The following is a 27,292-nucleotide window of genomic DNA, read 5'->3' on the forward strand; positions in this document are numbered from 1 at the left end:
ACTGTCTAGTGTTGAAAACCAATTGTTTTCTTCAACTGTCTGCAATAAAGGTTCGTTCTTTCTTGTATTTCTCTCTAATTTGGTTTGCAAATATTCTTGCCGTAATGTTTACCTTTTTAAAATTTTAGAAAATTTTTGTCGAAATTGTTGTCGGATCCTTTGAGTTTTGGGTGCAATGAACTTTGTATGGTTATTTACATGATTAATTTTTTAATTCCCCAAACTTTGTTGCCCTAATTTGTATTTGTGCACAACAAAATTTTTGCCGAATCATCAACCTGTGGTGCGTTGAGTTGTAACATTAGGGTAAGGTGTTACAATGTCAAAGTTGAACGATAAGTTAAGTATTCGGAATAGCGAGTGAAAAGGCGACGAGAATTATGAGTAGTTTCCACTATGATAGCAAGATGTGTGTAGAGGCAGTCGATTTCTCTGGAGGCATTTGGATGTTCTAGAACAGCTTAGAGTTGGGGATTGAAGTAATAGGTACAAACTGGCAATTCATTCACGCGATGGTCCGGGATGCCTCTCAACGGGAGTGGCTACTATCTGCAATTTATGCATTACCCGATAGGGGTTTGTGTCGAGAGTTATGGAAATATCTTAAATTGGTAGGATCCCGTATAAACTATCCCTGGTTGATTATTGGGGATCTCAATGAGATAGTAGAAGCAGATGAAAAAATGGCGGACAAGTTTTTAGGAGAGTCGGTGAAAATAGGCTCTGGGATTGTATTCATAGCTGTGAGTTAATTGATTTTGGGTTTAATGGTCCACCCTTGACGTGGAACAATCTTTGGGAAGGAGGAGCAAGAGTTAGGAAACATTTAGATAGGGCACTATGTAATGAGGACTGGAGACTTCAATTTCCAGAAGCAGCAGTTACACATCTGGCCCCGGCACACTCGGATCAGCACCCCTTATTGTTGGAGGATGCTATCAGAGGCAGGAAACCAGCAGGTCCTAAGCCTTTTAGATTCAAGTTGGCTTGAATGACCCATCCAGGTTTTATGGAAGAAATTGAGAGATGCTGGGGGATGGAGGACGATTTACTACAGAACTTGGTGAAACTCTCAAAGAGATTTCAAATATGGAACACGGAGGTCTTTGGGAACATTTTCCATAGGAAGAGAAGATGCTTAGCAAGGTTAAATGGCATATAGAAGACACTTTCTCAAAAAGAATCGAAATATTTGGAAAAGTTAGAGGAAAAATTAATTTCAGAGTATAAACAAGAGGAGGTGTTTTGGTATCAAAAATCAAATGTGACATGGTAGAGGTGTGGAGACAGGAATACCAGATTCTTCCATCTCTCTACAATCATAAAACAAAAATGCAATGAAATTCTGAGCCTCAAGGACAAGGAGGGCCGGTGGCAAACAGATAGGGAGTTGGTAAGAGACATTGTGGTAGATTTTTCAAAAATTTATATAGTAGGGAGAATGCTCAGCCTTTGAATAGAGGGGGTGCTAATGGTTTCAAGGGTTTAACTAATAGGCAGAAAAGCTTTTTAACACACCGGGGTTAGCGAAATGGAAGTCAAGAAGGCATTGTTTGATATGGGAAGCAATAAAGCACCTGGACCGGATGGAGTGTGTACGGGCTTCTATCAGAGATGTTGGTCAAAAATAGGACGCTCACTAGTCAAATGGGTGCAGGAAATCTTCAGGAGGAAGGAGCTACCGCCTGGAGTGAATAGCGTGCTGATATCCCTTATACCAAAAGTGAAGAGTCCGGAAGTCGTGGAACATTTGAGATCAATTTCTTTATGTAATGTGAATTACAAGGTAGTGACCAAAGTAATTGTCAACAGATTGAGGCCCTTGCTAAATGAGTTAGTGGGTCCAGAACAGGCAAGTTTTATTCCTGAGAGGCAATCGTGTGATAATGTGATAATTATCCAAGAACTATTACACACAATGAGGAAGATGAAGGGCAAAAAGAGTGCTATGATAATTAAGATAGATTTGAAAAAAGCTTACGATAGAGTTAGGTGGGATTTTTTACATCAGACTTTGGAATGGGTTGGTATTCCTCAAGAGCTAATCAAGCCAATTATGAATTGTGTACAAGTGAAGGCAACTACAATTCTATGGAATGGGGAAAAATCAGAGAGTTTTGTACCGTCTAGGGGCTTGAGACAGGGGGATCCCCTTTCACCGTATCTTTTTGTATTGTGCATGGAGCGTCTGAGTCATTTAATCTTGCAGGCCATGAAGGGAAAACAATGGAGAGGAGTGAAGACATCAAGAGCTGGACCGATGATAACTCACCAAATGTTTGCAGATGACTTACTGTTGTGTGCAGAAGCCACGCCTTTACAAGGTCAAATAGTTCATAGCATCATGGCAGAATTCTGTGGTATCTCAGGACAGAAAATCAACATAGATAAAACCAAGTTCTTCTGCTCGTAGAATGTAAAAAACACGGTAGTCAAGGAGATAAGTAAGATTATAGGGGTAAACGAGACAAAGAATCTTGGAAAGTGCCTAGGAGTTCCACTTCTTCACTCAAGAGTTACTAAAGGCATGTTTCAACCTTTGTTGGACCGTGTCGGAATGAAGCTAGCTGGTTGGAAAAAAAGAAGTCTATCCTTTGCAGGGAGAGCCACTCTAGTTAAGTCAGTCTTGTCTGCTATACCAATGTACCACATGCAGACAGCATTAGTGCTGGACGAGTTAGAGAAGTATGCTAGAGGTTTTCTTTGGGGGGATAACGAGGAGAACAGGAGGATTCACCATATCAACTGGGATACAGTGACTCAAATAAAAAAGAGGGGAGGTTTAGGGATTAGAAGAATGAGGAAAGTGAATATGGCAATGCTTGCTACACGGAGCTGGAGGCTGTTTAAGGATGAGCAGGCTTTGTGGGGGAATATGGTTAAGGGAAAGTATGGCAAAGGTATAACAGGAATCAAGTGTTCGTCTAGGATTAGGGATTCCCATGTGTGGAAGAGCATTGCAAAGTGTAGTGAATTACTTGAGAAGGGAGTACAGTTGAGGATTGGGAATGGAGAGACAATACGATTTTGAAGGAATAAGTGGTTAGAGGATGTTCCACTATTGGATGAGATAGAGGGGGAAATTCTAGAGGAAGAAGTGGAGAAAAAGGTAAAGGACTACTGGAACACCAATGGCTGGAATATGGATAAACTTCGAGCTTGGCTAAAACCAGTGTAGATACAGAAGCTCATAGGCTTTTATATCCTCCCTAGGCGCAATAAACCCTGACCGGCTCTATTGGAAACTTGAGCCAAAGGGTGTATTCACCACCGGATCGGCATACGAATTGACTTGGTTAGAGAAGGAGTTGGAGGAGTCAGCAAGCTGGAAGAAGATATGGAAAACACAAGGTCCAGGACGATGGCAGTTTCTACTCTGGTTAGTGAGGCATGGTAAACTATTAACGTAAGAGGAAAAGGCCAAAAGGAAGCTGAGCCGAAACCCTTGCTGTCCAATATGTGAAATTGTGGTTGAATCAACCATCCATGCTATCCGTGACTGCAGATGGATAAAGAGCATATAGAAACATTTTGTCAGGCAAAATAGATGGGAGGAGTGTTTGAACAAACCAGTGCAGAGTTGGGTGGATTGGAATTTAAAGGATGGAAGAATTTGAGGGGAAGGGAAAGAGGAATGGCAGCTGATATTCCAACAGATTGTGTATCTTGCATGGTTAGCCAGAAATTCCTTCTGTGCCACAGGATATGAGCAGAAATTAGATATCAAGAAGGAAGAGATTTACAGACGCGTAGGGCAAGCCAAAGAAGCGTTACTTAGGGCAGATGATCTAGGGAGAAAAGAGGTAAAGTTTATCAGATGGGAAAGACCTCTAGATGGTTGGTGCAAGATGAATATGGATGGAGCTGCAAACCGTACCTCTGGAAGGGCAGGAGCCGAAGGTATCCTCAGAGATAGTTGGGGGAGGTGGAAAGCTGGTTTTAAAGTGAGTCTTGGGCTAACTGATAATATGATAGTAGAACTATGGGGAATACTTAAGGGGTTAGAAATGGCTTGGAACTCTGGGGAACGAAGAGTGATTTTGGAAACTGATTCAAAGGCAGCTTTGGATCTAATACAAGGAGCAGGTTCGGAATCACCATTATCCAATCTGATACCTCTCATCAAGAATTACACACGTAGGGATTGGGAATGTAGACAACAACATATTTGGAGAGAAGGGAATAGGTGTGCATACTAGCTGGCTAAAAGGAGTGTTAACAATGAACAAGGAATGCAGATTCTAACTGAACTTCAACAGGAATTGTGGGAATTGATTGGAGCAGACATTTTGGGGGCTGTGACCCCACGTTTTGTCCCTACTTAAGAGGGTCGACCTCTCCCGTGTAAACAAAAAAAAAGTATTTAGAATAGAATCACAGGCAAGTTAGTTGGGGCTTTTGTTAGAGTAAGCAGAACCGGAATAGAGTGATGTTATCTAATTACCCTAACCTTTTTTTGTTCGTTTTGTCAAAATAAAATTGATTGAGTTGGTTGGGTATGTAGGAAATGAAGAGGTTGTTGACTGCAATTGCAAATGGGTACTGGACTCTGCATGATGGGATATTTATCAGTTAATTAGTTACCTAAGGAGGTTGAATATACAAATTGATGGCCCAAATCATTTGTGTACTCAAGTCTTCTGATAATTCACATATCATATAATTTGGAATGATTATTAATTTGTATAATTTAGGGAAAGATGGCCGGTATTAATTAAGCACAATTAGCAGTAGTCCTAGTCATATGATTGCTTGAAGAAGTAATAATAATATTTGACTATTGACACAAATGTTCAACTGCATGACAACCTTTGCTCTGTGGTTCATGTACTGGTTGGAGCCTTTTGGATAGAGTACTAACGATTACTTATTTGTGTTGCAGTACCAAATATTCATTAGTACTAGAATTTGCCTAGGATAAGCATTTTAAATAGTGTTACATAAGTCCTGATGCATAATAACTGAAAGCATTCAAATGTATAGCATCGAACCTATTGGTTAATAAGCGTGCCATTATAATTTGTTAAGACCATCTTTGATATGACATTAGACTGATGGGCAACTGCAAACACAGTTGGGATTAACTGGTTGGGGGTGCTTGGATTATCAATTTTGTAGATGGAAGCATTATGGAATGCTCCATATAAATTTTGGGAGGAGTGGCACATGGGTTACAGTTATTCTGAATGGTAGATAACATCCGCACTAAAAATGGAAATGGCTATAGGACAAGCATCAAGCAGCCGGTATATTGCCTTGAATGACAAAGTAGAAGACAATGGTAATAGATGCAAAATTATAAATTCGACAACGTGTTGCACAGCAGATAGGGTAACAGGGCAAGGGGACGCAGGGGAGCATGTCAGTAAATGTGGGGGAAATGAAATAGCCGCATTTGGTGTTATTGATGATGCAGATGTATGTAGCATAGTGTTTGAAAGTACTAAAAAAACGGAATCGTTCTATATACTGTACCCAAGAGCAATCGGTACTAGGGTGCGCAAAGGCTACAAGAGAAAAGATAAGAATGGGATTGTCCGTCTCAGATCATGGGTTTGTAAGAAGGAAGGCGAAAGACATGAAAAGCACATAAATAGAAGGGATCGAATAAGGGAACCAAAGGCAATAACAAGAGTAAACTGTTAAGCATGTTTCAAAATTTGATTTGATCATGTGAAACAGAAGTACGTTGTTGCAGAATTTGTTAGTGGACATTGCCACCGTTTGTGTAGTCCTGAAAGTGTGTAGTTCATGAGGTCACATAGGAAGATTAGGAAGTTGGACTTACATCAGGCAATAGTTATGCAACAAGCTGGCATAAGACCAAATCACATAATGAGGCTACTTGCTGTACAGGCTGGAGGCTATCATAACTTAGGATTCCATATAACAGATATGTACAATGAGCTAAATCGGCAAAGGCAAATAGCAGTTGCTCATGGGGATGGTGAATCAGCAATCGCATTCTTGTCAGGCAAGCAAGGTGGTGATCTCAATTTATATTTCAAATATGCAGTAGATGGCCATAGCCGTCTGAATCGGCTGCTTTGGGCTGATTCAGGGTCTAGAGATGACTATAGATGTTTTGGTGACGTGTTTGTGTTTGACAGCACCTATAATACCAATCACTACAAATTTTCATTGGTTGTCCTACGTGGGGTGAACAATCACTACTCAACATGCATCTTTGCCTGTGCTCTGATCGTTTGTGAAGGAGATGAGGGATATGATTGGGTAATCTGTACATTCTTGGAAGCAATGAACGGGAGGAAACTGATAGCAGTTGTAACTGATGGGGACAAGTCTATGCAAAAGTCCATTAAAAAATTCATGCCGACGGCTAATGCATAGACTTTGCAGCTTCCATTTGCAGATGAATGCATCCACAAATATAAGAGATAAAGACTTCCTGGAGCCGTTCAAGACATGCATGTTTATGAATTGTACACCGGACAAACTTGAAACGAGGTGGGCAAAGGTTGTTAGCCGTTTTGGGTTTGAAGATAACGAATCAATTCAGAAGATGCACCGGAAGAGGGAACTATGATGTATGGCTTTCTTAAGAGGCAACTTCTTTGGCAGTATGCGGAGTATCCAACGGTGTGAGAAAATGCATCAAATTTTAAAGTTACATCTTACCCTCTCCCCTAATTGAAGCTTTTTGAGTGCCTTCAAACATATGACTTGGTTGTAACCCATTTGAAGCATAAGGAGAGGCGTCGTAGAGCCATGATAGAGCACACTTCTCTTGTGCCAGCAACACAATTACATGCGTTGGAAAAACATGCAATTGATGTTTTTACCAGGTCCATATTCCTTGTGGTTCGTAAGGAAATGAAGAAGTAAGGGCTATTTTGTAGGATTAATGGCACGGATGATGGCATCACCTTCGTCCATTTCATGAAACACCTCTACCAATACTCATATTATACTATGGCCTATAACAGGTCCACCGGACATATAAAGTGCTCATGCTTGAAAATGGAAACGCGTGGCTTGCTTTGTTATCACATGTTTCGTGCAATGCTATTTGAGGAATTGAAGAGGATCCCCCCTAACTATATCATGAACAGGTGGACTCGACAGGCAAAAGAAGAGGTAATTAGTATTCAGGAAGACTAAACAACCAGCCCTCGCCTAACAGAGATGCCCAAATATTCTACACTAGTTTCGGCAGCTAATGGATTATGCATGCATGCATGCAAGACAGCCAATGGATTCGCAAATGCATTGAAATTGTTTCAGAATGAGATAGTTCGACAGTTGAAGAGCCATAGAGGTGAAGGCCATGCAGTTGTTCAAGGGAGCAGTGAACCTATGGGTGAAAGGGAATAGGTTATAGACCCCGAAGTCATTGCATCACAAGAGTTGGGTCGAGGGAAAGGGAGACAAGCAAGAATGTCGGTGAGGTATTACTGGATCAGTTGATTTTTAATGCACTTCTGTACACACTCAAACTGTCTATACATATATAGCCATACATACCATACGTTACACATATGGTACAAAAAGGGTGAGTGGCGAGTTGAGTCGCATATTTTGTTATTGAAGCAGGTGAAGAGGATATGGCCGAAACAGGTCATCAAAGCGCAAAGCCACAGCCAAGGATGTGGTCATGCAAACGCTAGCTGCAGTACCCTTTCACAACAAAGCAATACGGGGATGACATCTACTGGCCAAAACAGTCTGCCTAAAAAACAAGACCAGCAGGGAGCAATGGAGAGCGTTGTTAGGCATGAGGTTGGAATGTATACTACCTGCAATATCACGACTACGATCTAAATACATCCCCTCTTACCCATGTTGCTGTGTTTCCCTACACAAAATTCCTGTTCACATCCCCCAAAGTAATATCCAAATGTTATCATTAAATAGTAATCAAGTTGACAATGTGTTCGATTATTATGTTAAACTTTGAAGTAAGCTATTGCAATGAACATAATATGATGACATTTGGCGTTAAGGATAATTTGTATTGGTTTGTGTCAAGATTGACGTGATAAGGAATCATGTGAACACATATTGTGTCCTTCCTTTAAATATTTCCCATTTACAGTGTACGCTTATCGGAGTGCATGTGCTTACATTGCCTTTGCAATTGGTTGTAGGACACGGAGGCGGCAATAGCGAATGTGGTAGGAGAAGAAAAACAAAAGGAATGGATAATTGCTACTAATACATGCAAAGCCGTATTAGTACATTCATTGTGTTATTCGTGTACCATGTTAAGGGGTTTATCAATTGACCACCATTATTTTAATTGCATTAGGGTGGACCGAACAGTGTGGATGGCTTTTTTGGACACCTACTCAATTCACCAGGCACTTCCTTGTATTAGGTATTTAGCAACATCATCGCATATTTTGGATTTGGCATATGCAGTAGACAATAAATTTGTATGTAATCGTGTTGGATTCAGGGTAGTTTACATTTGAAGTGACCATGTTGGACAAGTGGATAAACCACCAGGTTGTGTTGCTGATGGCTATGTAGCAGCATCAACTGGCATTGTTGATTGGTGAAGCACAGAATGTGGGTGTAGTCATATAACTTCATCTTTTTATTGTACCCTGGAGACAAAACAACTAGGATTCAGTGGTAAATTTTTTTGAATATTTGAATAACTAGTAGCCGTATAACTAGGATTCAAAATATTTGAATACTTACATGATTGCAAACGGCAAGGTAGCAATGAATCTCGCACGTCCGCTCACCACTGCAACAAAAATCTGCTGTTGTTTTCCCACAGTTTCGGCGATGAAGTAAAGCTCGCAGTGGATATGGACTGCCGCCTCTCCTACTGACCAAACTTTTTGTGTGTTAGCTGTACCTTTTTTTTGTTCAGCTCAATGGTCCCCTAAGCTAACGTTTTTCTCATTTACGCAATGGGCCCCAGGCATTAGTGATGCTTTTCCCACCATTCGCTGTGTATTTTTTTCCCTCTAATAATAGTGTATGTTCCTCTCTTTTCACTGTGCATGTGTTTCCCTCCCACCAATTATTTCATTGTTTCCTCACTACTAAAGAACAGGATTTCACATAAGCATAAAAGGTTCGCAGTAGGAAAAACATCCATTTCCATAGGAGAGAACATAAAAATTAATACAAAATTTATATGAAGGAATGGCTGTTTATAAAATTCAAATGATTACTAACACAATATTAAATGCATCTTTTTACTTTATTTTTATACACTAGTCATTTGACCCATCCATAAACATTTCAAATCGAAATACTTAAAATATTTTTGTTAAAACATGGTATTTGCAAAGGAAAAGCTAAAAGTTTAAGATTATGTCAATATTTGTGTCTTTTTATGTCAAAACTAGTTTTGTACCCGTTCGTTGAACGGAAATTTTTGAAAAATAATAAACTATTTAGTCAATTTTATAAAAATGTCGATATGAAACACAAACTTAATGTATATTTTATTATAACCTTTCTTAAGTATATTACTATATGCGCATTGTAATATAAAGTATTCTTATAATATATGTAGACACCAAATTTTTGGTTTCGAATTTTATTTTTTTTAATTAGTTTAATTTTAGATTTATTTGTTTCAATTTTAGGTTTATTTTGGTTGTTTCCTGTTTCGTGCCTCTTATCGTATTTTAATTCGTTTACGAGCATTTATTTTATTTACTAATTTGATTAAAAAAAAAGAAAAAAAAGAAAAGAAAAAAGATGAAAGTGAAAAATGAAGAAAAAAGATTGAAAAATGGCAACTTTGTTGTTTTTAGTTTGTATATTTTGATGTGATGTTACTTAAATTGTTGTTTTTTATTACTTAGCTTTATTATTGATTTTGTTAAATTATTATTCTAAAAAAAAAACAAAAATACGCGGCATGCCAGAATGCAAGAAACAAAAATACAGTTTTCTTCCAGTGGGTTTTCCGGACATTTTTGCTCAATATTTTGCTCCATCGGATTAGCATAGTACAAGGATCTGACCCTTCATCCGGCAACTCAAAATCCTGGAATGCAAAAGCCATCTAATGGCTCACGGAGGGTCACAGAAAATGCAGAAAAAGGGGACCGTAGATGCTAGGTTGAGGGATGATAGATGCCTATATAAAGCTATGAAGTTGGGGAGATTGAAAGAGGATCCAAGTTGACGGCGGAGAAGGAAAGCAGAGAGAGGGACGGCTGGGGTTTGAGCAAAAAAAAAAAAACATAAAAGAGAGCTGGGGGAAAGAGCCGGGAGATAGAGAGCTAAGAGTGAGGGGCGGCTGCTGGAACAAAAACTGAAAATGACCGAGAGAGAAAGAGCTGGGGGTGACGGTGAAACAGAGGGCAGAGGGAGAGTAAGAAAGGGAGAGACCAAGAGGAAAGGGAGGAGCGGCCAGAAAGCAAAAGCAAAAGGAAAAAGCAGAGAAAAACTTCGTCTGGAAACCAAGGGAAAGAAAAGAAAGAAATGGGCGGCGGACGGAGGAGCTTTGGGGAGAGCAAAAGAAAAATCCAGAAACCAGGGGAAGCAAGGCAAAACGAGACAGCAAGGAGAAAGAAAGAGAGATCTGGTGTTGTTTCCTCAAGGAACGAAGAAGGTACTAGGACTGTTGACCCTCACAAGAAGCTGTTATCATCTCATTAAGCCAACATCAGTCACGGATCTTCACCAAGGGAGAATACAAGCACTGTAAGTTTCTTTTTTTGGTTTTGTTTGTTTTTGTTCCGAGTCTTGCTTTGATTGTCTGTGCTCCTTGGTGGCTGAAATGGTGGTTCGTTTGACGTTTGTTGTATGCGCGGCTTGACTGAGAGGTCATGAATGTCCTGCTGCCAAAATTCTGTTCAAAATCTTTTGATAGAAACTTAGAGCTAAAAGCCATCAGCTTCTTGCATCTTGTTTGAATTTATGGCTAATGTTTGTATGCTGAACAAACATAACTCAGAAATATAGCATGAGGTTTCGGCAAGTCTGTTTTAATGTTGCCTTGACTGCTGCTTCTTCGTTTCTTGTTGCTTGTGTAAACTTTGATGTTGAGTTTCAGTGTTAAATGGAGTAAGTGCCCAATTTTTGGTCTGTTTTGGACGTTGATTGTTGTGATTTTGTTGTTTTGGAATCGAGGCTTTGATGTTTGGGTTAAAAATATTAGCTTGGGTTGGATGGAAAATGGCATTAGAATGAATACAAGAATTGCAGGAAACATGGCTGGAAAATTTGCAGAAACTTGTTTTGCACTACTTTGCATGAACTTGCATGATTGCATTTTCTTGGACTGATTTTTGGTATATTTGCACGTCTGAATGTTGTTGTTTTTCCTGGTTTAAAAGCAAGGTTGATGTTTGATGGAGATGTTTGTTGGGTAAGTGTGGAAAAATTGTTTTAGCATGAACACCTCTCGGTTGGGTCAAAGAAATGAAATTGCAGAAAAGTATTGCAGCAGTCTTACCAAACGGGGTTGTTTTGGTCACGAGAAATTTCATATTTTTCCTTACTTGACCTTTCGGTTTGATAGCCATTAGAATGTTCGATGATACTCTTGCTCTGGTTCAGTTTTCCTTGGGCTGAATTTTGTGTATAAGGTCTGCTGCAATAAGCTTGAAACAATCGATTTGACGCAGCAGATTTTCTTTCCTTCTTAACTGAAGTTGGTAGTGGATCTGATACCCTCATTGTTATTTGCTGTTAACATGAGCAATGTTTGTTTCAAGCTGTCCCTTGTGGGTCAACATTATATTTTCCTGAGGAGTTCATGGTTTGGCTTAGGATTGGGATGCTTTCTGGAATGTTGTAGCTTAATGTTTTCAAGCAAAATAATAAGATTCCTTGCTGCGGATTGGTTGTGTTTTGATAAGCTGCAATTTCGCAGCAAGAGGTGTGAAGTTGCAGAGAAACTCTCGCCGCATTTTTTTTCTTTTCTCAGACCAGATTTGCGTGCTTCTTGTTCTAGAATTCTGTTTACCAGATTTGGGGTAGTTAATTCTTTGGTTGGAAGGTTTGTTCGTTAAAATGGCATGCCATAGTTTCCTGCTTTTGCTCTGTTGATATTGCCGTGGATCCGAAAGGTGCGCAACTGGAAGTTGCAGAATTGTATGTGAATGTTTGCTAAAGAAAAACTTCTACGTAGCTTGCATGAAATAATTCTCTGAAAATTACACTTTGGCCCCAAGTATCCCTTTATTTTACTATTGTGAGAACCCTGAATATATATACAAATATCCTTTCGTATTTCATTTGCATTTTTAATTCATTAGTAATTTTAGCATTACTTTCACTTGTTTGCAGATAAGTACTTAAAAACACTTTTCATATGTGAACTAATATAATTTTTCTAAATTATGAAATTTCTTGGTTTTGCTTAAATATATTAATACATTTGGAATTAGGAAAATTTTATCGTTTTAACATAAAACGTTAGAACACTTAGTCTCCACTATGCTAAATCAACGTTACTTGAGCCGATTAATCTTACTACCTTAAAATAAATTATTTAAAGTCCAATAATTAATTCTAATTAGTAAATAACGTTAAAAATATAAAGCCGACAAATTTTAAATAAGAATAATACAAGTATACTAATTACGCGTGGGACGTAAATATTTCGATAATTGAAGCCTTGCAAGATTAGTACATCATTAGGAATTTAATTTACGTTCGGAATAATTTTTGGAGTTAAATTGGAATTGGGGTCTTAAGTGGTCATTAGTAGGACAATGTGAAATGTCCAAATTACCCTTTACAATATCACAAAACTACCATGCAAACCCCAAAACATTTCCGGACACCATAATAACCAACCTCTCATTCGGCCAATACACTTCTTTCACCACCTTCACACTCCACCCTCTTGCACACTCAACCTCTTAACCGCGCCTATTTCTTCACCTCAACCTCGCACAACCAGTTCCATTTCCTCACACCGTGAGCATTGATCAAGAGTGAGAGAGGGAGAGCTTCACCTCGTGAGTATCGACTGAAGGAGAGAGCGAACTGAAAAATAATTTCTGGTTCTGTCCGCGAGCATCGAAGAGGGAAGAGAGGAGGAGAAACCGTGAGCAAACTCCCTTCTGCATTCTCCAAGACCAGCCGGTTGCCATCCAACTTCCACCACCACCAGTTGCAACCGCTACAACCCAAACTAGAACCAACAAACCTGTGCGTGAAGACAAGAGCCGAGAGAGAATAGAAAATTTTTTCAGACTTCCTGTACGCAAGTGAACTGACGCTGAGGTGATTCCTGAGCTTAATTTAAACTGATTAGAGATTGATTAAGCTTTGCATTTGACGAATGAGCTAGGATAAGCTAGAAAATTTTAATGAATTTAAAATTCTGCCACATTCAAGCCACCGAGGATGATCGAACAAATTCTGAAAATCTTGGGTGAATGACGTTGATAATTGAACTCGATTTCTAAACTGGAAATGTTAATCAGTGGTTAAGCTTCTGCATGTTGAACTTGAGCATCTAACTCCACGTATAATCCAAGGAAAATCCGGAAATTAGGATCAAAGCTGCTGGAAATTTTGATTGTGTGATCTGCCGAGAGTTGTGTTGGTAATGTAATTTTAATTTTGATTAATTGAGCTAATTTGAGCTCAGATATATGATTACTTAACTCAGGACTAGAGGATTTAGCTTTGCATGTTGACTTTAAACTATCGGATGAGACATTAGAAAAAGAAAAATCTGACTGGATGGCCAAAATGGTTCGGCCGATAGATTAATTAAGTAATACAGCTTCTAATCCGTCCAATTTTGATAATTTGAGGTTGAGATTATGATTGGTTAACTGAAGCTTGGATGATTAATATGATTAAGGCCTTGCATGTTAACTCTGTGCAGCCGGATGATGAATCAAGAAACATAAGAAAGTCTATTTTTATGAATTGTTGCAGCCGAGAGCTTGTCCTGTATTTTACAGCTTCATTTGATTCAATTTTGTTGTTTTGAGTTTGTAATCATGGTTTAAATTCAACTCCTGAACTGGAAATGTTCATTGTTTAGCTAAGAAATTGCATGAGGAAGTTGAGAGTTTAATAGCCTGTTTTAACCGAGAAAATAAAGTGAAAACAGAAAGTTTCTTCATGCATGATTCATCCGTAGCTTGCTGGACAGATTTCTGGAATTTTTGAGCTGCTTATATTTCCTATGAATGTACTTGAACAACTTGAATTTAGATTTCGGTTTGTAATGAATTCTACGTTAAGTACTGTACCTTTTATTTTGGTTGCCACTTGAAGCTGGAAAAGTGTAATCCCAAATTCTAATATTCGGTTTGTATGTTTTTATTGGTATAGTATGTCTTTAACCCTTGCGAGTGACGTGTGAAGTGTTTAAGAGCCGTCGATTGGCTAAGTTGTATGCTGTTATCTTTGAAGTTAATGTGGTGATGGAAATTGATTTATTTCGGAAGAATTATTTTTATAGTAGTTTAGGGTAATCCCTGGAGGATTTTGAGTTTGAATGCTTGCGTGAGTCCTGGCGAGAGTTGGGCAGACGGCCCGCCAACCCTTTGGTTCGCCTTAGGGGGAAGTGGGGTCGCCACAGGTGGTATCAGAATTTAGGTTAGAAAAGTTATTTGAGAAATATACTATACGAGTTAAAAATCCCGATCCTTTTAGAAGTAAGAATTGAGACCATTAGATATGTCTTAAGTAATGCCGATTCTGTAGACACTAAATTTTGAATAATTTGTATGTGGCATCTACTTCATTTTAAATCGCTTGCATTTAGTTTTATTCATTTTTGCCCTTTTAGTTTGTCTATTCATTTTTATTTTGTCATTTTAGGTTTTTAATCACTTTTAAGTTTTAGATTTTAGTTTTTAGTTTTTTTAGTTTTTAAGTTTATAGAGTTTTTAGAAAGAAAAGAAAAATCATTTTAGTCATTTTGTTTTTATTCAATGCTTTCTTGAAAGAAAAATGAAAATGAAAAATCATAAAAAATGAAAAAAAAGAGAAAAAGGAAAATTTGTTCACAAAAATATGTTTATTTCTTTAAATTCAATCTTTGGGCACTTTAGTTATTTTTATTAAGTTATTTTGAGAAAAAGAAAATGATGAAAAGAGGAAAATTGAAAGTTAAAAAATGGCCATTTTGTTTAGTTTTTTGTTTAAAATTATTTTTGTTTTGTTATTATTATTGTTACCTGGTTTGTGTAATTTTGTTATTGTTATTATTTATATTTATATTTTATTTTATCATTTCTGTAATTATTATTGTAAAAAAAAAAAAAAAAAAAAAAAGATATATTTTGTCGCGGCATGCACGCTGCAATTTTTTGCAGCGTGCAAAGGACATTCGTAGGAGACAATTGGAGGGCTGGATTTCACAGGGGTAACAAGCCCTCATCCTCATCGTTGAGATGAGGGTTTTAGGAGATTTGGAAGTGGATATAAAAGAGAGAAGAGCTACAGCCGCAAAGGGGGTTTTTTGCTGGGGAGAGTAAGAACGAAAAAGGAAAAAACTGGGAGCTGAGAATTAGAGAGCATCGACAAGCTGAAAGAAAACATCAGCCGCAAAAGGGGATGGATAGAGGAGATTGCCGGGGGAGAGAGTTAGGGAAGTAAGCAAGAGAAACGAACGGAAAAACTAGAGGGAGGCGACAGAAAGTTGAGAGGAAACCAAGAGAGTTAGAGGATTGAAACGGAGAGAAAGCTGGAAGGAGGAAGGCAGCGAAAAGTTTTTGGAGAAACCCCAGCTTCATCAACATTAGAGTGAAGTTGTTTCAAGCCCAAGAGCTGCTCTGTTTAATCATTTTTACGCCCTGATTTGCCTTCAAAAAGGTTAAAGGTGATTTCTTTTTTCTTTTATACTTTGTTGATAGCCGATTGTTGGGATGTACATTGAAAGTCATGCCTTTTTCTGTAACTTTCTTTCTTTTTTGGTATGTCTGACCGAGATTTTGGTTGGGTTTGGAGGGGAAGAAGAAAGCTTTTGATCCACGATTGTGTTAAAGAATGTTCATTTGTGTATTCCCTGCTCTTGTTGAGGATCCATCTGAGCTTAGTTCTGATTTGTCCGTGTGTTTCTGCTCGCGTGGTTTAGGGTGAGGAAACCTGTGAGGGAAATCTGTTTCTTTTGTGTCATAGGTTTCTTTCACGCCCTTTTTCTTTCCTTTGATTGGTCTGAGCAACGTTAGATTTCTTTTAGGTGAATATGGGTCATGTTCAAAATGTGTACAACAGAGGTTGGCTGTCCATTATCTTTGGTATACAATCAATTTGCATTTTTGCTGATGGGTTTCCTTATTTCTTCGTTTTTTATTTGCATATCTATTGTTCCTGTTTCTTGATTCCTTGGCTATCGTTTGTTTACATTGAAGTCTAGCATGGGATTGATAATTGTTCTATTCAGGTTGGTGTCCCTCTTTTCTAAATGCATAAAAAAAAAGGAACTCACACACTTGCTGTCTAATAGTTTCCCGACAGCTTTTGGTTTGTTATAGCCATAAACATTGCCCTGCACACACTGAAGTTTCGGTCCATTTGCTGCATTTTCTTTATGTTCATTTTTCATATTAGTTTGTCTAGGAAATGAGAGGTTTGGTGTTAAGTTTGTGTGTTTAAAGTTTGAGATACTGGAACTATAGTCGAACATGTGGCTGGAAAATGAATTCCAGGTTGCTATGTCACTGTCACACGAATGTTTTGCCCAGATTTTTCCAGCCTTTGCATAATTTTTCTGCTATGTTTTGGTTTGTTTGCATGTGGAAATGGTTGTTATGATGCTTGATTGTTTTGGGTGTTTGAGTCTAAACATCTTTGAGTTGGAACTGAATGTTTGTTGGCCACATAGACAATAAGTAGTTGGATCATTTGGCATGAAAGTTGCCAAGAAACTGGCATCAGTGGGTTATGTTTGTTTGCTGTCAAAGTTTCGAACCTGGTGATTTAGTTCCACAATGTGATTTGGTTAACATTTTCTGTTTTGAATTAAGCTATCTTTTGGGTTTGAAATCTGTGCTTGGAAATGAAAATCACAACTAGTTTTGTTGCCAAAAGATCCTACCCTTTTGCCAAAGCTCCCAAATTACAGCAATCTCTTTCCATCTTGCCTAAAAGTTCCATAAGTGTTTTATATAATTTCCTTCTATGTTTTGCTTGTTGGATGTGAGTTTTATTTGTTTTGATTGCTTAATCCAAAGTTTGGACAAATGAAATGGTTATACTTAAGGCTGTCTAGAGCCCATTTGTAAATGAAGCTGCAGCAGACCTCTCCTTTAGTTGTAGCAGATTTTGAACATCAAATGTTTGCATGCTTTTCTTTCAGAATGTGGCGTGATATCCTGTTAAGTTTTTTAGCCTTTTTAGATGCGGAAGTTCTTATTTTGGTTGCTTAGTTTTCCATTTTGGTGTCTGGGGAACAAAGTTTAGATCAAAATTGGGCATTTGGATCGGAACCTGCATTTTTGGGAAATAAAATTTTCAGCAAGTTCTATTTTCTGCCGCAATATGGTTCATCATTTGATCTTTCATTTCATTTTAATGGTTGGTTGTTTATGAAGGGATTGAGTTAACAAAAATGTTCAGTTGTCAAGGGTGTTTGAGAGTTGGTGTTAGTTAGTTTGTTTGTTTAAAATCTGGCATGAAGTTTACAAGAGGAAGCTGCCGAAAGTTTATTGCAGAAACTTGTTTACGTTGTTTTCTTTGTTGCATGAATTTGGCATGTAAAAGGTTTCAAAAAATTGCAAATCAGTCCCCCATGTTCCTCCGCATATTACTAAGGCCCAACTATGTTCTAGTAGCTTACAATTGGGTTCTAAAATAATTGCAATTTGAGTCATGACTTGGCCCCCTTCCTTGCTTTTGAGCTCGTGAATTTCCCAAAATGTGTTAATTAGACTTGAGTGGTTGTTGATGGTTGTAATTGGTTTCTAAAAGTGCAAATTGAACCATTCCTTGGCTTTGTCTTTACACTTTGGCCCCCTAAGTCTCTCCTTATCTTACCATGGCCCAAGCAAATTGAAGAATTCAATCAATTTGATCCCTCTAAGTTTCTCTTTGTGCCACAATAGCCCAAGCATGTTTCAGTATCTTGTGATTAAGTCCTAAAATCATTGCAACTTCAATCATTGTTTGACTCTTTCTTTATTTTTGGAATCTTTGAAGTGCTTAAACGATTTATTAGGTTCAACTGATTTGAGTAGTGCTTGCATTTGGGTCTTAGTAGATGTTATGCTTGGGGATTGGATGATCATGCCTTCTGCCTTGGTCTTTAAGTAGTTTTGACTTCATTGAGTTGCAATTGAGGGAAAGTTTGATGTTTTGGTGGATTCAAATTGTTTAGTTTATATGTTATCACTAAATTGGTGCATTAATCCTTTCCTTTGAATGGTTTTAGCCCAAATTAGCTTCTTCTTTAGTGACCATAGCCCGAGTTGAGTTTTGTTCACCTTACTAGCATTATAAACGGGGGGAAGGTACAACTTCTTTTATCCCTTTTTGTCTCCCTTATGTGATCTTATGTGTTATGTGAATATGCCTGCCTACTCCGCTTTCCTTACCTCCTTGCATGCATTTACTTGCTTTTACTTTTATTTAAGTTTTATGGGGTATGTGTACACCTCTTGGCTTGTAATAGATAGTGCTCGGAGAGCATCTTGTCCATTTCCCCTTCCCCTTTATGCTTTTATGGGGTATGTGTACACCTCTTGGCTTGTAATAGATAGGGCTCGGAGAGCATCTGTCCATTTCCCCTTCCCCTTGGTTGCTTGCTTTTGTTGTTACATGTTAGATTGCTTTAGTAGGCTCTTGCATCTAGTCGAGCATGCTAAGTGCTACGTGCTACGTGTTTACGAGCGTTTTGGCATGTCTACTTGCTTTCATAGCCATGAATGAATGGAATGGATGAATGTACGTTTCCGCTAGTCCAACGCTAGTCGGAATTCATAGATGGGCTAGTCCAACGCTAGACCCAATAGGATTTTTCCTTGGATTTTCATTAATGCATTATCTGCATGATCACCACATATCACGCATTTTTTTTCCTTAGTTTATCATTTGGTATGTTCCTCAAACCCCTTTCCCTTCATTTTAGGATTTTTGCATATCATGATAGTTGTAGGGTCCATTTGCTTGAGGGTCCCCTTCCGATAAGGGAAACGAGCGAGTGTGGCTACTCGATAGCCTTAGCACGCTAGTTTCGCCTTCTAATCAAAGGGAAAATCAAGTCACGATTTAGGTCTCCCCGTACCCAATATGCATGAATTCCCTAGGCTCATGCATTCTCAATCCACTCTATCATTACACTTTCACTTTTGTCTCATTTGCACACATGCACCTTTTTATCACCTTTCACTTGCACATGAACACTTTTCCTCCCATTTTTGCACACGTGCACCCTTGAGTTTCTTCACTTGCACACGAACACTTTTATCATTACTTGCACACATGCACTTCATATTATCATGTCACATACCGTACATTGCCCACTCACGTGCACACTTTCATTTACATATTTATTTTCTTTTTATTACTTTTTCAAACTCATGTCCTCACATTGCACGCATGCATTTCATTCATTTGCATCCCACTTGCATTATTCGTGACTTCTTCAAAGGATTGATATTGGGCTTCACAATTAATGTGATTGGCACCACTCAACCTTTGAAGGGAAATTTCCCCCAATTCCCCTAGGTCTAGGGTTTGCATTCATGTAGGGCACTCAAATGTAATAAATTCTTTGGTTAAAACAAGAAAATCTTTGATTAAATCAACGCAACTAGCCTTGGCTAGGTCAAAGGGGTGCCTTGGATTCTATCCTTGCCTTCCCCTTTGTCAAACGTGACTCCCGAACCTTTTTCTTTGGTTTACGTAGACTAGGAGTCGTTTTAAAAAGGGTTTATTACTACTTGACTTTAAAACTCATTTTTGGGTGACTTGGTACACCTTAAACCATTACCAAGTGGCGACTCCAAACTTTTCATTTCAAAACCCTTTTTAAAACTATTTTTTTGGCCAAATCGTCGCTTTCCAAAGTCCCATGGCCTTTACTTTTACTTTGCACACGTTCACACACCACACTTCACACACATACATTCGACGATCGAAAAGTGGGGCGCGACAGTTGGCGACTCCACTGGGGACTTCCTAAGTGGGTCCGAGTATTTGACTTAGCCATTCGTTTCCTTTTTCTACCCTTTTTATGCATTGCATTTGGATATTAGGGTTGCATTTTTTATTTTAGGACTTTTTCGCATCGCGCGCGTATCAAACATTTCCCTCACTCACGTACGTGTTATTGGTTGATTGGATGTTGTTTATTTGTTTATCTCGCGCTTGCATTGCATTTGGGAGGGGGTGTGTCACCTTTAGAGCCTCGCGTGGTTCTCAACCCCTTCCCTCAAATTAGGGGAACACTTCATACGTGCATATTTACTTGCTTTATCCCATTTTATTTGTATTTTCGTGGGCGCCATCCCACACCGCCTTGTAGGATTAGGATCGATTGCCTTGGGTAGGCGGCTGGTGTGCTCTGCGCCCATAGCGCTACCTAAGGGATCACTCGAGCCACCGATCAAAGGCCCTGGGAGTGATGACCCTTCGCCTTTAGGTCTGAAGGCTTGGGAGCCGAAGCTTTATCGAGTCTAGGCATTAGTGAACCAAACCGCATGCATCCATATTAGAATAACCTAGGGTAGAGTCGGCCTCACCTTTTCTTAAGCACATTAGGCACGAGGGAAGGGGTTCCACCCCTTTTACCTGCTTTATTGTATTTCTTTTCCTTAATTGCTCCCAATGTGTTATGTGTACTATCAATTGCACTAACCATTCTTTTGTTTTCTTGGATTGCATTCATGTGCCTTAGCAATAAGAGGCCTTTTGGCACTCTTTTAGTGACTTACCCACTGGTTAACTTACATGTTTAAATTTCAGTTATTGCATTTGATTTTCAATAAATACATTTCATTTTTAGACCTTCTTCCCTCCGATGCATTATTTATGCCCTTTAGGCCATATTTGTTGCATATTTACATTGCTTTAATAAATGGCATCACGCATAAGCCATAGAAAGGGAATGCCACATAGGGAATCCCGTGTTTAGGAATAAGCCACCTTGTGTCTCGGATACTTAATCCAGTGAGACTTGCACGTTTACATTTTTGTACCATCCAAAGGGGTAGTGCACAAGGTAAGGTAGGATCCGATCATTTTCATAGAGTGATCTTTGGAATATGAGCATCTAATAATCACTTTTTGGCCATTTTATCAACAATTGGTAAAAATCCCTTGCGTGAAGGACATTAATTTGAAGAAATTTACAAATGATTCCTCTTATTGAGACGATAAATAAATTGAGGCCAAAATTTGATTTTTAGAAGGTCATAGACTAATGCACCTCAATAATTTTGAAATAACCAATGGCCGGACAATTCAACCAATCCATTTTGCCAATTCCTTCAATCATCAATTCATTTGACCAATTTACCCTTTTAGGGTCACCTGGTCAATTTTGAATAAATCGTCAAGTCATTTGATCAATTTACCCTTTTTTAGGGTCATTTGACCAATTTACCCTTTTTAGGGTCATTTGACCAATTTACCCTTTTTAGGGCCATTTGACCAATTTACCCTTTTTTGGGTCATCCGGTCAATTTTGAATAAATCGTCAATTCATTTGACTAATTTACCCTTTTTAGGGTCATTCGGCTGATTTTTGAATCAATCATTCATTTGGCCAATTTACCCATTTTTAGGGCAACCGAGCCGATTTTGAATAAATCAAGTTTCGTTCAATCTATTTGATCAATTTACCCTTTTTAGGGTGATCTGATTAATTTTGGACAAATCAAATTTCATTCATTTCCTTTGACCCGTTTCCCTTTTTAGGGTAGTCCGGTCGATTTTTAATAAATTGTCAATTTCATTTGACCAATTAGGATTTCAATGTCGGATTTCAACATGGAAAACCTAGTCGATTTTGAGAAAAGCATCCATTGCATCCAGTTATTTGATCAGTTGGAGTTTTGACCCGTACTTCACTGAGAAAAGTTGTCAAGACGAATTCCAATCTCTTCGATAGGAGGTTCGTTAAGGTTAAACCCGTGCATTTTTGCAAGTTCTTGTATCAATCAAAAGTGATCAATCCCTTCGGATGAGGTCATCATTTTGACAAACGTCTCTTCTCATTCCAATGGACCAAAATTTTCAAAATTATTTTTCACTCCATGAGTTGATCTGATCCATCAGGTATTGTATAGTGCCTATTCTAGCGGATTGCATTTTCATGCTAGGCCTACCCTTGGCATAAAAAGGGTTCCCCCCATAGGACATGCATACCGATTTTGCAGTTTTGTCTACTAACTCGGGGTATTTTTCTTTTGTTTCCCCCCTCCCTTGCATTCATAAAAATGTTTCAATAAGACGAAAATATTCTTCTATATCTGATGCTAATTTTAATCCCATAAAGTTTGAAGATTACAAGTGTTATTTGATTCTTGGGCAGATCCTACGATTAAAACATAAATGATCCATCTGGAAGCTCTACGCTAAAGCCTCTGAGAGATGTCGTAATTGTTTTCCAAAGGGAAATTCTGTTTATTTGATTTGTTAAATTTTGTTCCAAAAGAAAAGGAAACAATAAATTTTCTTCTCATTTGTATCATAATTGAACGAGAAATTTTGTTTCAAATTGTTTTTCAGCAATAAAGTTTTTGGACAATTATTGTTTTGTGTATATTTATGTACATTTCATTCTTTATTCTTACTCATTGGAGATTTCATGATGAATTTTAAGAAAAAAACTAAATTGGGATTTGTTTTCAACCTCCAGCCTGAAAATTCGCCAGTGTATGCTTTCTAAAATCCTTGTGTACACTAAATTGGTGATCTGAGCTATACAATAAGAGTGCTCAAGATTGAAAGAGGTCACTCAAAAGGCCCAATGAGATACCTTTTCTCTTTCACTGTACAATTCATATTTTTTTTGCCCACTTCTATTGGCCCAGAATAAAATCAGTCACATTGATTGATAAATTGCAAATTGGGGCAACCTTGGCTTGAAAATGGCCGTTGTGTCTAAATAGATTCAACTCACATCTAAGTGAAAGCAAAAATGTGCATTATTCTTGTTTGTTTTGAAAATTTGGAATGATATTTCGAGCATTCGTTTCTCTACCTATACACATTTTATCATTTGCTCTCCCATTTGAGCCTTTGAAAGAATAACTTCGTTTCAAATGAGCGCCTTAATGATCATTACCCTCCATGGGAAAATTTTCAAATATCAAAAAAGGGAATGAATTTTCAATGAGCAATTCGTTACTTTGGTTGTCATGGAGTGTAAGAATGATACTTTGGCCATCGTTTCTACAATCTAAACACAATTTGCCCATTGCATCCTCATTCGAGCTAAAATCGGTGGTTCTTTTCAAAGCACTAATGATCGCACCCCACATTGGGGAAGGAGATTGGAGAATTTTCCAAAAGGAGAAAAAGCAAAAATGCTAAAATTAAAAAGGGAAAAGAGGGAATCATAAATCGGAGGAATTTGATTCTACTTGAGCTTCAATTTTGAAAGAAAAGAAAGAAAAAAAGAAGAAAAAGAAGAGTTTTGCCCGGCGGATCATGAACGTCTTCCTCAGTCAATTAATTCAGATACATGCAAAAAAAAAATTTTCGCAATCACGAAAGTTTCCTTTCAGAGTTAATGTAAGGAACGGATTAAAAGTCAGGCCCTCTTCTTTTCCAATCGAACATTCTATCCCTAGTTGTCCCTTTTGAGCTTTCAGAATAAATTATTTCGTTTGGCGACCCCTGAGAATCGCAAACCCCACACTGGGGTAACTTTGAGATTGAAAAAGAAATAAAAGTCCCAAAGGGCGAAAAGTGCTAAAGCAACAAAAGCAAAAGAAGAGAAAAGAAAAGAGAACCTCAGTTCAAAAGTAAACTGGGGCAAATTTTGTGAAAGTTCAAAAAAATGGCAGAAAGCCGAAAAATCAAAAGAAGAAAGAAAATGAAAAAGAAAAAGCCTCAATTGAGCATAAACTCTGGGGCAAATTCTGATTTAACCCTAAAATAGGGTTGGTGCAACAATGCGATCTCAGATTCTTCAAACCACTTTTGAAATCCGCTTTCAAGCCTTAACTTTTCTAAGCACCCCATCTGACCTCATTACAAAAGCCGAAAGTCCTGACTTCCGTTCTTTGCAATGGCCCTGTCAAGAAAATTTCTGATACCGAAAATTTTAGCTGTATTTCTGAATTGCTTGGGTATGGGGTTGACATTACTCATTATGTGAAAACCCGCAAGGGCACCTTTGAAAAGAAGAAAGGAAAAGGAAGAAATGCAAAAACATTCGATGCTGAAATTCCCCGTTGAGTGGTGACAAAAGTCAAACAAAATTCAGGATCTTCAAGTTCAAAATAGGGGCAATTTTGGAAAATGCGATTTGCGGTGCAATATCCTTGAAAGTCTTATTCTTTAACTATCGTTTTCAAGCCACATTACAAGCTCATAAAGTCCATCGTTGACTTATCCTTCATGACAACTTGAAGTGATGATTATGCTTTTAAAGAATCCCACGATCATTCGGATCATAAGGGTATAACCAGTTTTCACCTGTTTAGTTATCGTTTCCGCCCATACGTTACAAGCCCAGAAAGCTTATATGTTGACTAAATTTTCTTGAGAAATAAGGGTGACAAACTCTTTGCTTTCACTAAGATGTGATATTGAATGGATTACATACGATTGGGGGCACAAAAACAAAACAAATCTCATCTTCTCATTTCCCTTAACCACCTCAAAATCAAAAATAACACCCACTTGATTGGTCCTGAAAGATGGGAAGTGGTAATCCATTACCCTAAGCATTTATGCTAAAGTGGGAAAGAAATCTTTTGTAATTTGGAATTTTTTTCGAAAGATTCATCATCAAATTTTCTGTTAGGAAACACAGTTTCTTACATTGTTCAAATAAATGGAGTGTCATCCAAACAAATTTTTTGCAATTAAATAAGCCCACGCTGGGGCAAATTTTCATTTGAGGGATTTTGCAAAATAGGCCCATAATGGGGCAAATTTTCATTTACAAGATTTCGCAAATTGTGCCCACACTGGGGCAAAATTTTTATAGTTCATTTGAGGATTTCGTCCAAGAATCAAATAATGCATTTTTCAAATCAATCACGCTGTTTCTTTTCATGAAATTCAAGTGCATGTCATATTTTGGTAAGCCCCTGTGCAGGTATTCATAGTTGAAATCGACGAAGGAGCATCTGGTGATGTGGAAAGCAGACGCCGAAGAAAGAAAAGAAAGAAGGGAAAAAGGGTCCTACACTGAGGGCAAATTATTTTGAAAAAGATTCTCTCGAAAAATCAGAAAAATTCAAAAATTTCAAAAGTCAAAATATCAAGTTGGGCCTGGATTTTGTGCCGCCAACATTTCAAACATCAAGTTGGGCCTGGATTTCGTGCCGCCAACATTCCAAAAATCACGTTGGGCCTGGACTTTATGCCGCCAACGTTCCAAATATTAAGTTGGGCCTGGATTTTGTGCCGCCAACATTTCAAACATCAAGTTGGGCCTGGATTTCGTGCCGCCAACATTCCAAAAATCACGTTGGGCCTGGACTTTATGCCGCCAACGTTCCAAATATTACGTTGGGCCTGGATTTAGTGCCGCCAACCTCACTTTATCACGTTGGGCTTGGTTTCCGTGCCACCAGCTTCACAAGATTACGTTGGGCCTGGATTTAGTGCCGCCAACCTCACTTTATCACGTTGGGCTTGGTTTCCGTGCCACCAACCTCACAAGATCCCGTTGGGCCTGGATTTCGTGCCGCCAACATTCTAAAAATCAAGTTGGGCCTGGATTTCGTGCCGCCAACATTCTAAAAATCAAGCCGCCAACATTCTAAAAATCAAGTTGGGCCTGGATTTCGTGCCGCCAACATTCTAAAAATCAAGTTGGGCCTAGATTTCGTGCCGCCAACATTCCAAAAATTCTGTTGGGCCTGGATTTTGTGCCGCCAACGTTCCAAACATCAAGTTGGGCCTGGATTTCGTGCCGCCAACCTCACAAACATCAAGTTGGGCCTGGATTTCGTGCCGCCAACATTCTAAAAATCAAGTTGGGCCTGGATTTCGTGCCGCCAACATTCCAAAAATTCTGTTGGGCCTGGATTTTGTGCCGCCAACGTTCCAAACATCAAGTTGGGCCTGGATTTCGTGCCGCCAACCTCACAAACATCAAGTTGGGCCTGGATTTCGTGCCGCCAACATTCCAAAAATCACGTTGGGCCTGGATTTCGTGCCGCCAACTTCACAACATCCCGTGGGTCTATCCCAATTTTTATTTTTCTGTTCGGATCAGTCCCGTTTAAATTTCTGTTCGGGTCAGTCCCGTTTAAAATTCTGTTCGGGTCAGTCCCGTTTTATTTTTCATGTTCGGGTCAGTCCCGTATTAGAATTCCTGTTCGTTGGAATCTTTTGCAGCCCAATAACACAGGTAAGTATTTGGTGTCTACTTCTTTGTCTCAAGTTTTTCAAAACTCAGACAAAGAGGGGCAAACTGTAGACACCAAATTTTGAATAATTTGTATGTGGCATCTACTTCATTTTAAATCGCTTGCATTTAGTTTTATTCATTTTTGCCCTTTTAGTTTGTCTATTCATTTTTATTTTGTCATTTTAGGTTTTTAATCACTTTTAAGTTTTAGATTTTAGTTTTTAGTTTTTAGTTTTTAGTTTTTTTAGTTTTTAAGTTTATAGAGTTTTTAGAAAGAAAAGAAAAATCATTTTAGTCATTTTGTTTTTATTCAATGCTTTCTTGAAAGAAAAATGAAAATTTAAAATCATAAAAAATGAAAAAAAAGAGAAAAAGGAAAATTTGTTCACAAAAATATGTTTATTTCTTTAAATTCAGTCTTTGGGCACTTTAGTTATTTTTATTAAGTTATTTTGAGAAAAAGAAAATGATGAAAAGAGGAAAATTGAAAGTTAAAAAATGGCCATTTTGTTTAGTTTTTTGTTTAAAATTATTTTTGTTTTGTTATTATTATTGTTACCTGGTTTGTGTAATTTTGTTATTGTTATTATTTATATTTATATTTTATTTTATCATTTCTGTAATTATTATTGTAAAAAAAAAAAAAAAAAAAAAAAAAAAAAGATATATTTTGTCGCGGCATGCACGCTGCAATTTTTTGCAGCGTGCAAAGGACATTCGTAGGAGACAATTGGAGGGCTGGATTTCACAGGGGTAACAAGCCCTCATCCTCATCGTTGAGATGAGGGTTTTAGGAGATTTGGAAGTGGATATAAAAGAGAGAAGAGCTACAGCCGCAAAGGGGGTTTTTTGCTGGGGAGAGTAAGAACGAAAAAGGAAAAAACTGGGAGCTGA

General features: G+C 38.2%; 3 protein-coding genes across 3 annotated transcripts in view; all 3 read left to right on the plus strand.

Annotated features, from left to right (window-relative positions):
• Nucleotides 1-512: 512 nt before the first annotated feature.
• On the plus strand, nucleotides 513-991 carry LOC140016916 (uncharacterized). The gene is made up of 2 exons (XM_072071089.1): nucleotides 513-694; nucleotides 742-991. The coding sequence occupies exons 1-2, from the start codon at nucleotides 513-515 to the stop codon at nucleotides 989-991; spliced, it is 432 nt and encodes a 143-aa protein (XP_071927190.1).
• A 4,226-nt stretch (nucleotides 992-5,217) lies between these two features.
• LOC113694013 (protein FAR1-RELATED SEQUENCE 5-like) lies at nucleotides 5,218-6,351 on the plus strand. Its single transcript, XM_027212859.2, has 2 exons — nucleotides 5,218-5,634; nucleotides 5,749-6,351. The coding sequence occupies exons 1-2, from the start codon at nucleotides 5,218-5,220 to the stop codon at nucleotides 6,349-6,351; spliced, it is 1,020 nt and encodes a 339-aa protein (XP_027068660.2).
• Nucleotides 6,352-7,146: 795 nt separating this feature from the next.
• LOC140016919 (uncharacterized) overlaps nucleotides 7,147-27,292 on the plus strand; it is a 32,828-nt gene continuing 12,682 nt past the window's right edge. Inside the window, exon 1 of the mRNA XM_072071116.1 lies at nucleotides 7,147-7,321. Within this exon, the coding sequence (XP_071927217.1) occupies nucleotides 7,147-7,321 (175 nt within the window). The remainder of the gene's footprint in view (nucleotides 7,322-27,292) is intronic.

Source organism: Coffea arabica, chromosome 1e (assembly GCF_036785885.1).
Source record: "Coffea arabica cultivar ET-39 chromosome 1e, Coffea Arabica ET-39 HiFi, whole genome shotgun sequence".
In the NCBI taxonomy this organism is placed as follows: Eukaryota; Viridiplantae; Streptophyta; class Magnoliopsida; order Gentianales; family Rubiaceae; genus Coffea; species Coffea arabica.

What these genes read in the sequence shown, in the direction of transcription:
- LOC113694013 (XM_027212859.2), top strand. Translation starts at nt 5,218, where the DNA reads ATGGCTATAGGACAAGCATCAAGCAGCCGGTATATTGCCTTGAATGAC. An exon ending in AACCAAAGGCAATAACAAGA is followed by an intron (nt 5,635 to 5,748) that starts GTAAACTGTTAA and finishes GAAAGTGTGTAG; the next exon opens with TTCATGAGGTCACATAGGAA.
- LOC140016916 (XM_072071089.1), top strand. Translation starts at nt 513, where the DNA reads ATGGTCCGGGATGCCTCTCAACGGGAGTGGCTACTATCTGCAATTTAT. An exon ending in GATGAAAAAATGGCGGACAA is followed by an intron (nt 695 to 741) that starts GTTTTTAGGAGA and finishes TTGTATTCATAG; the next exon opens with CTGTGAGTTAATTGATTTTG.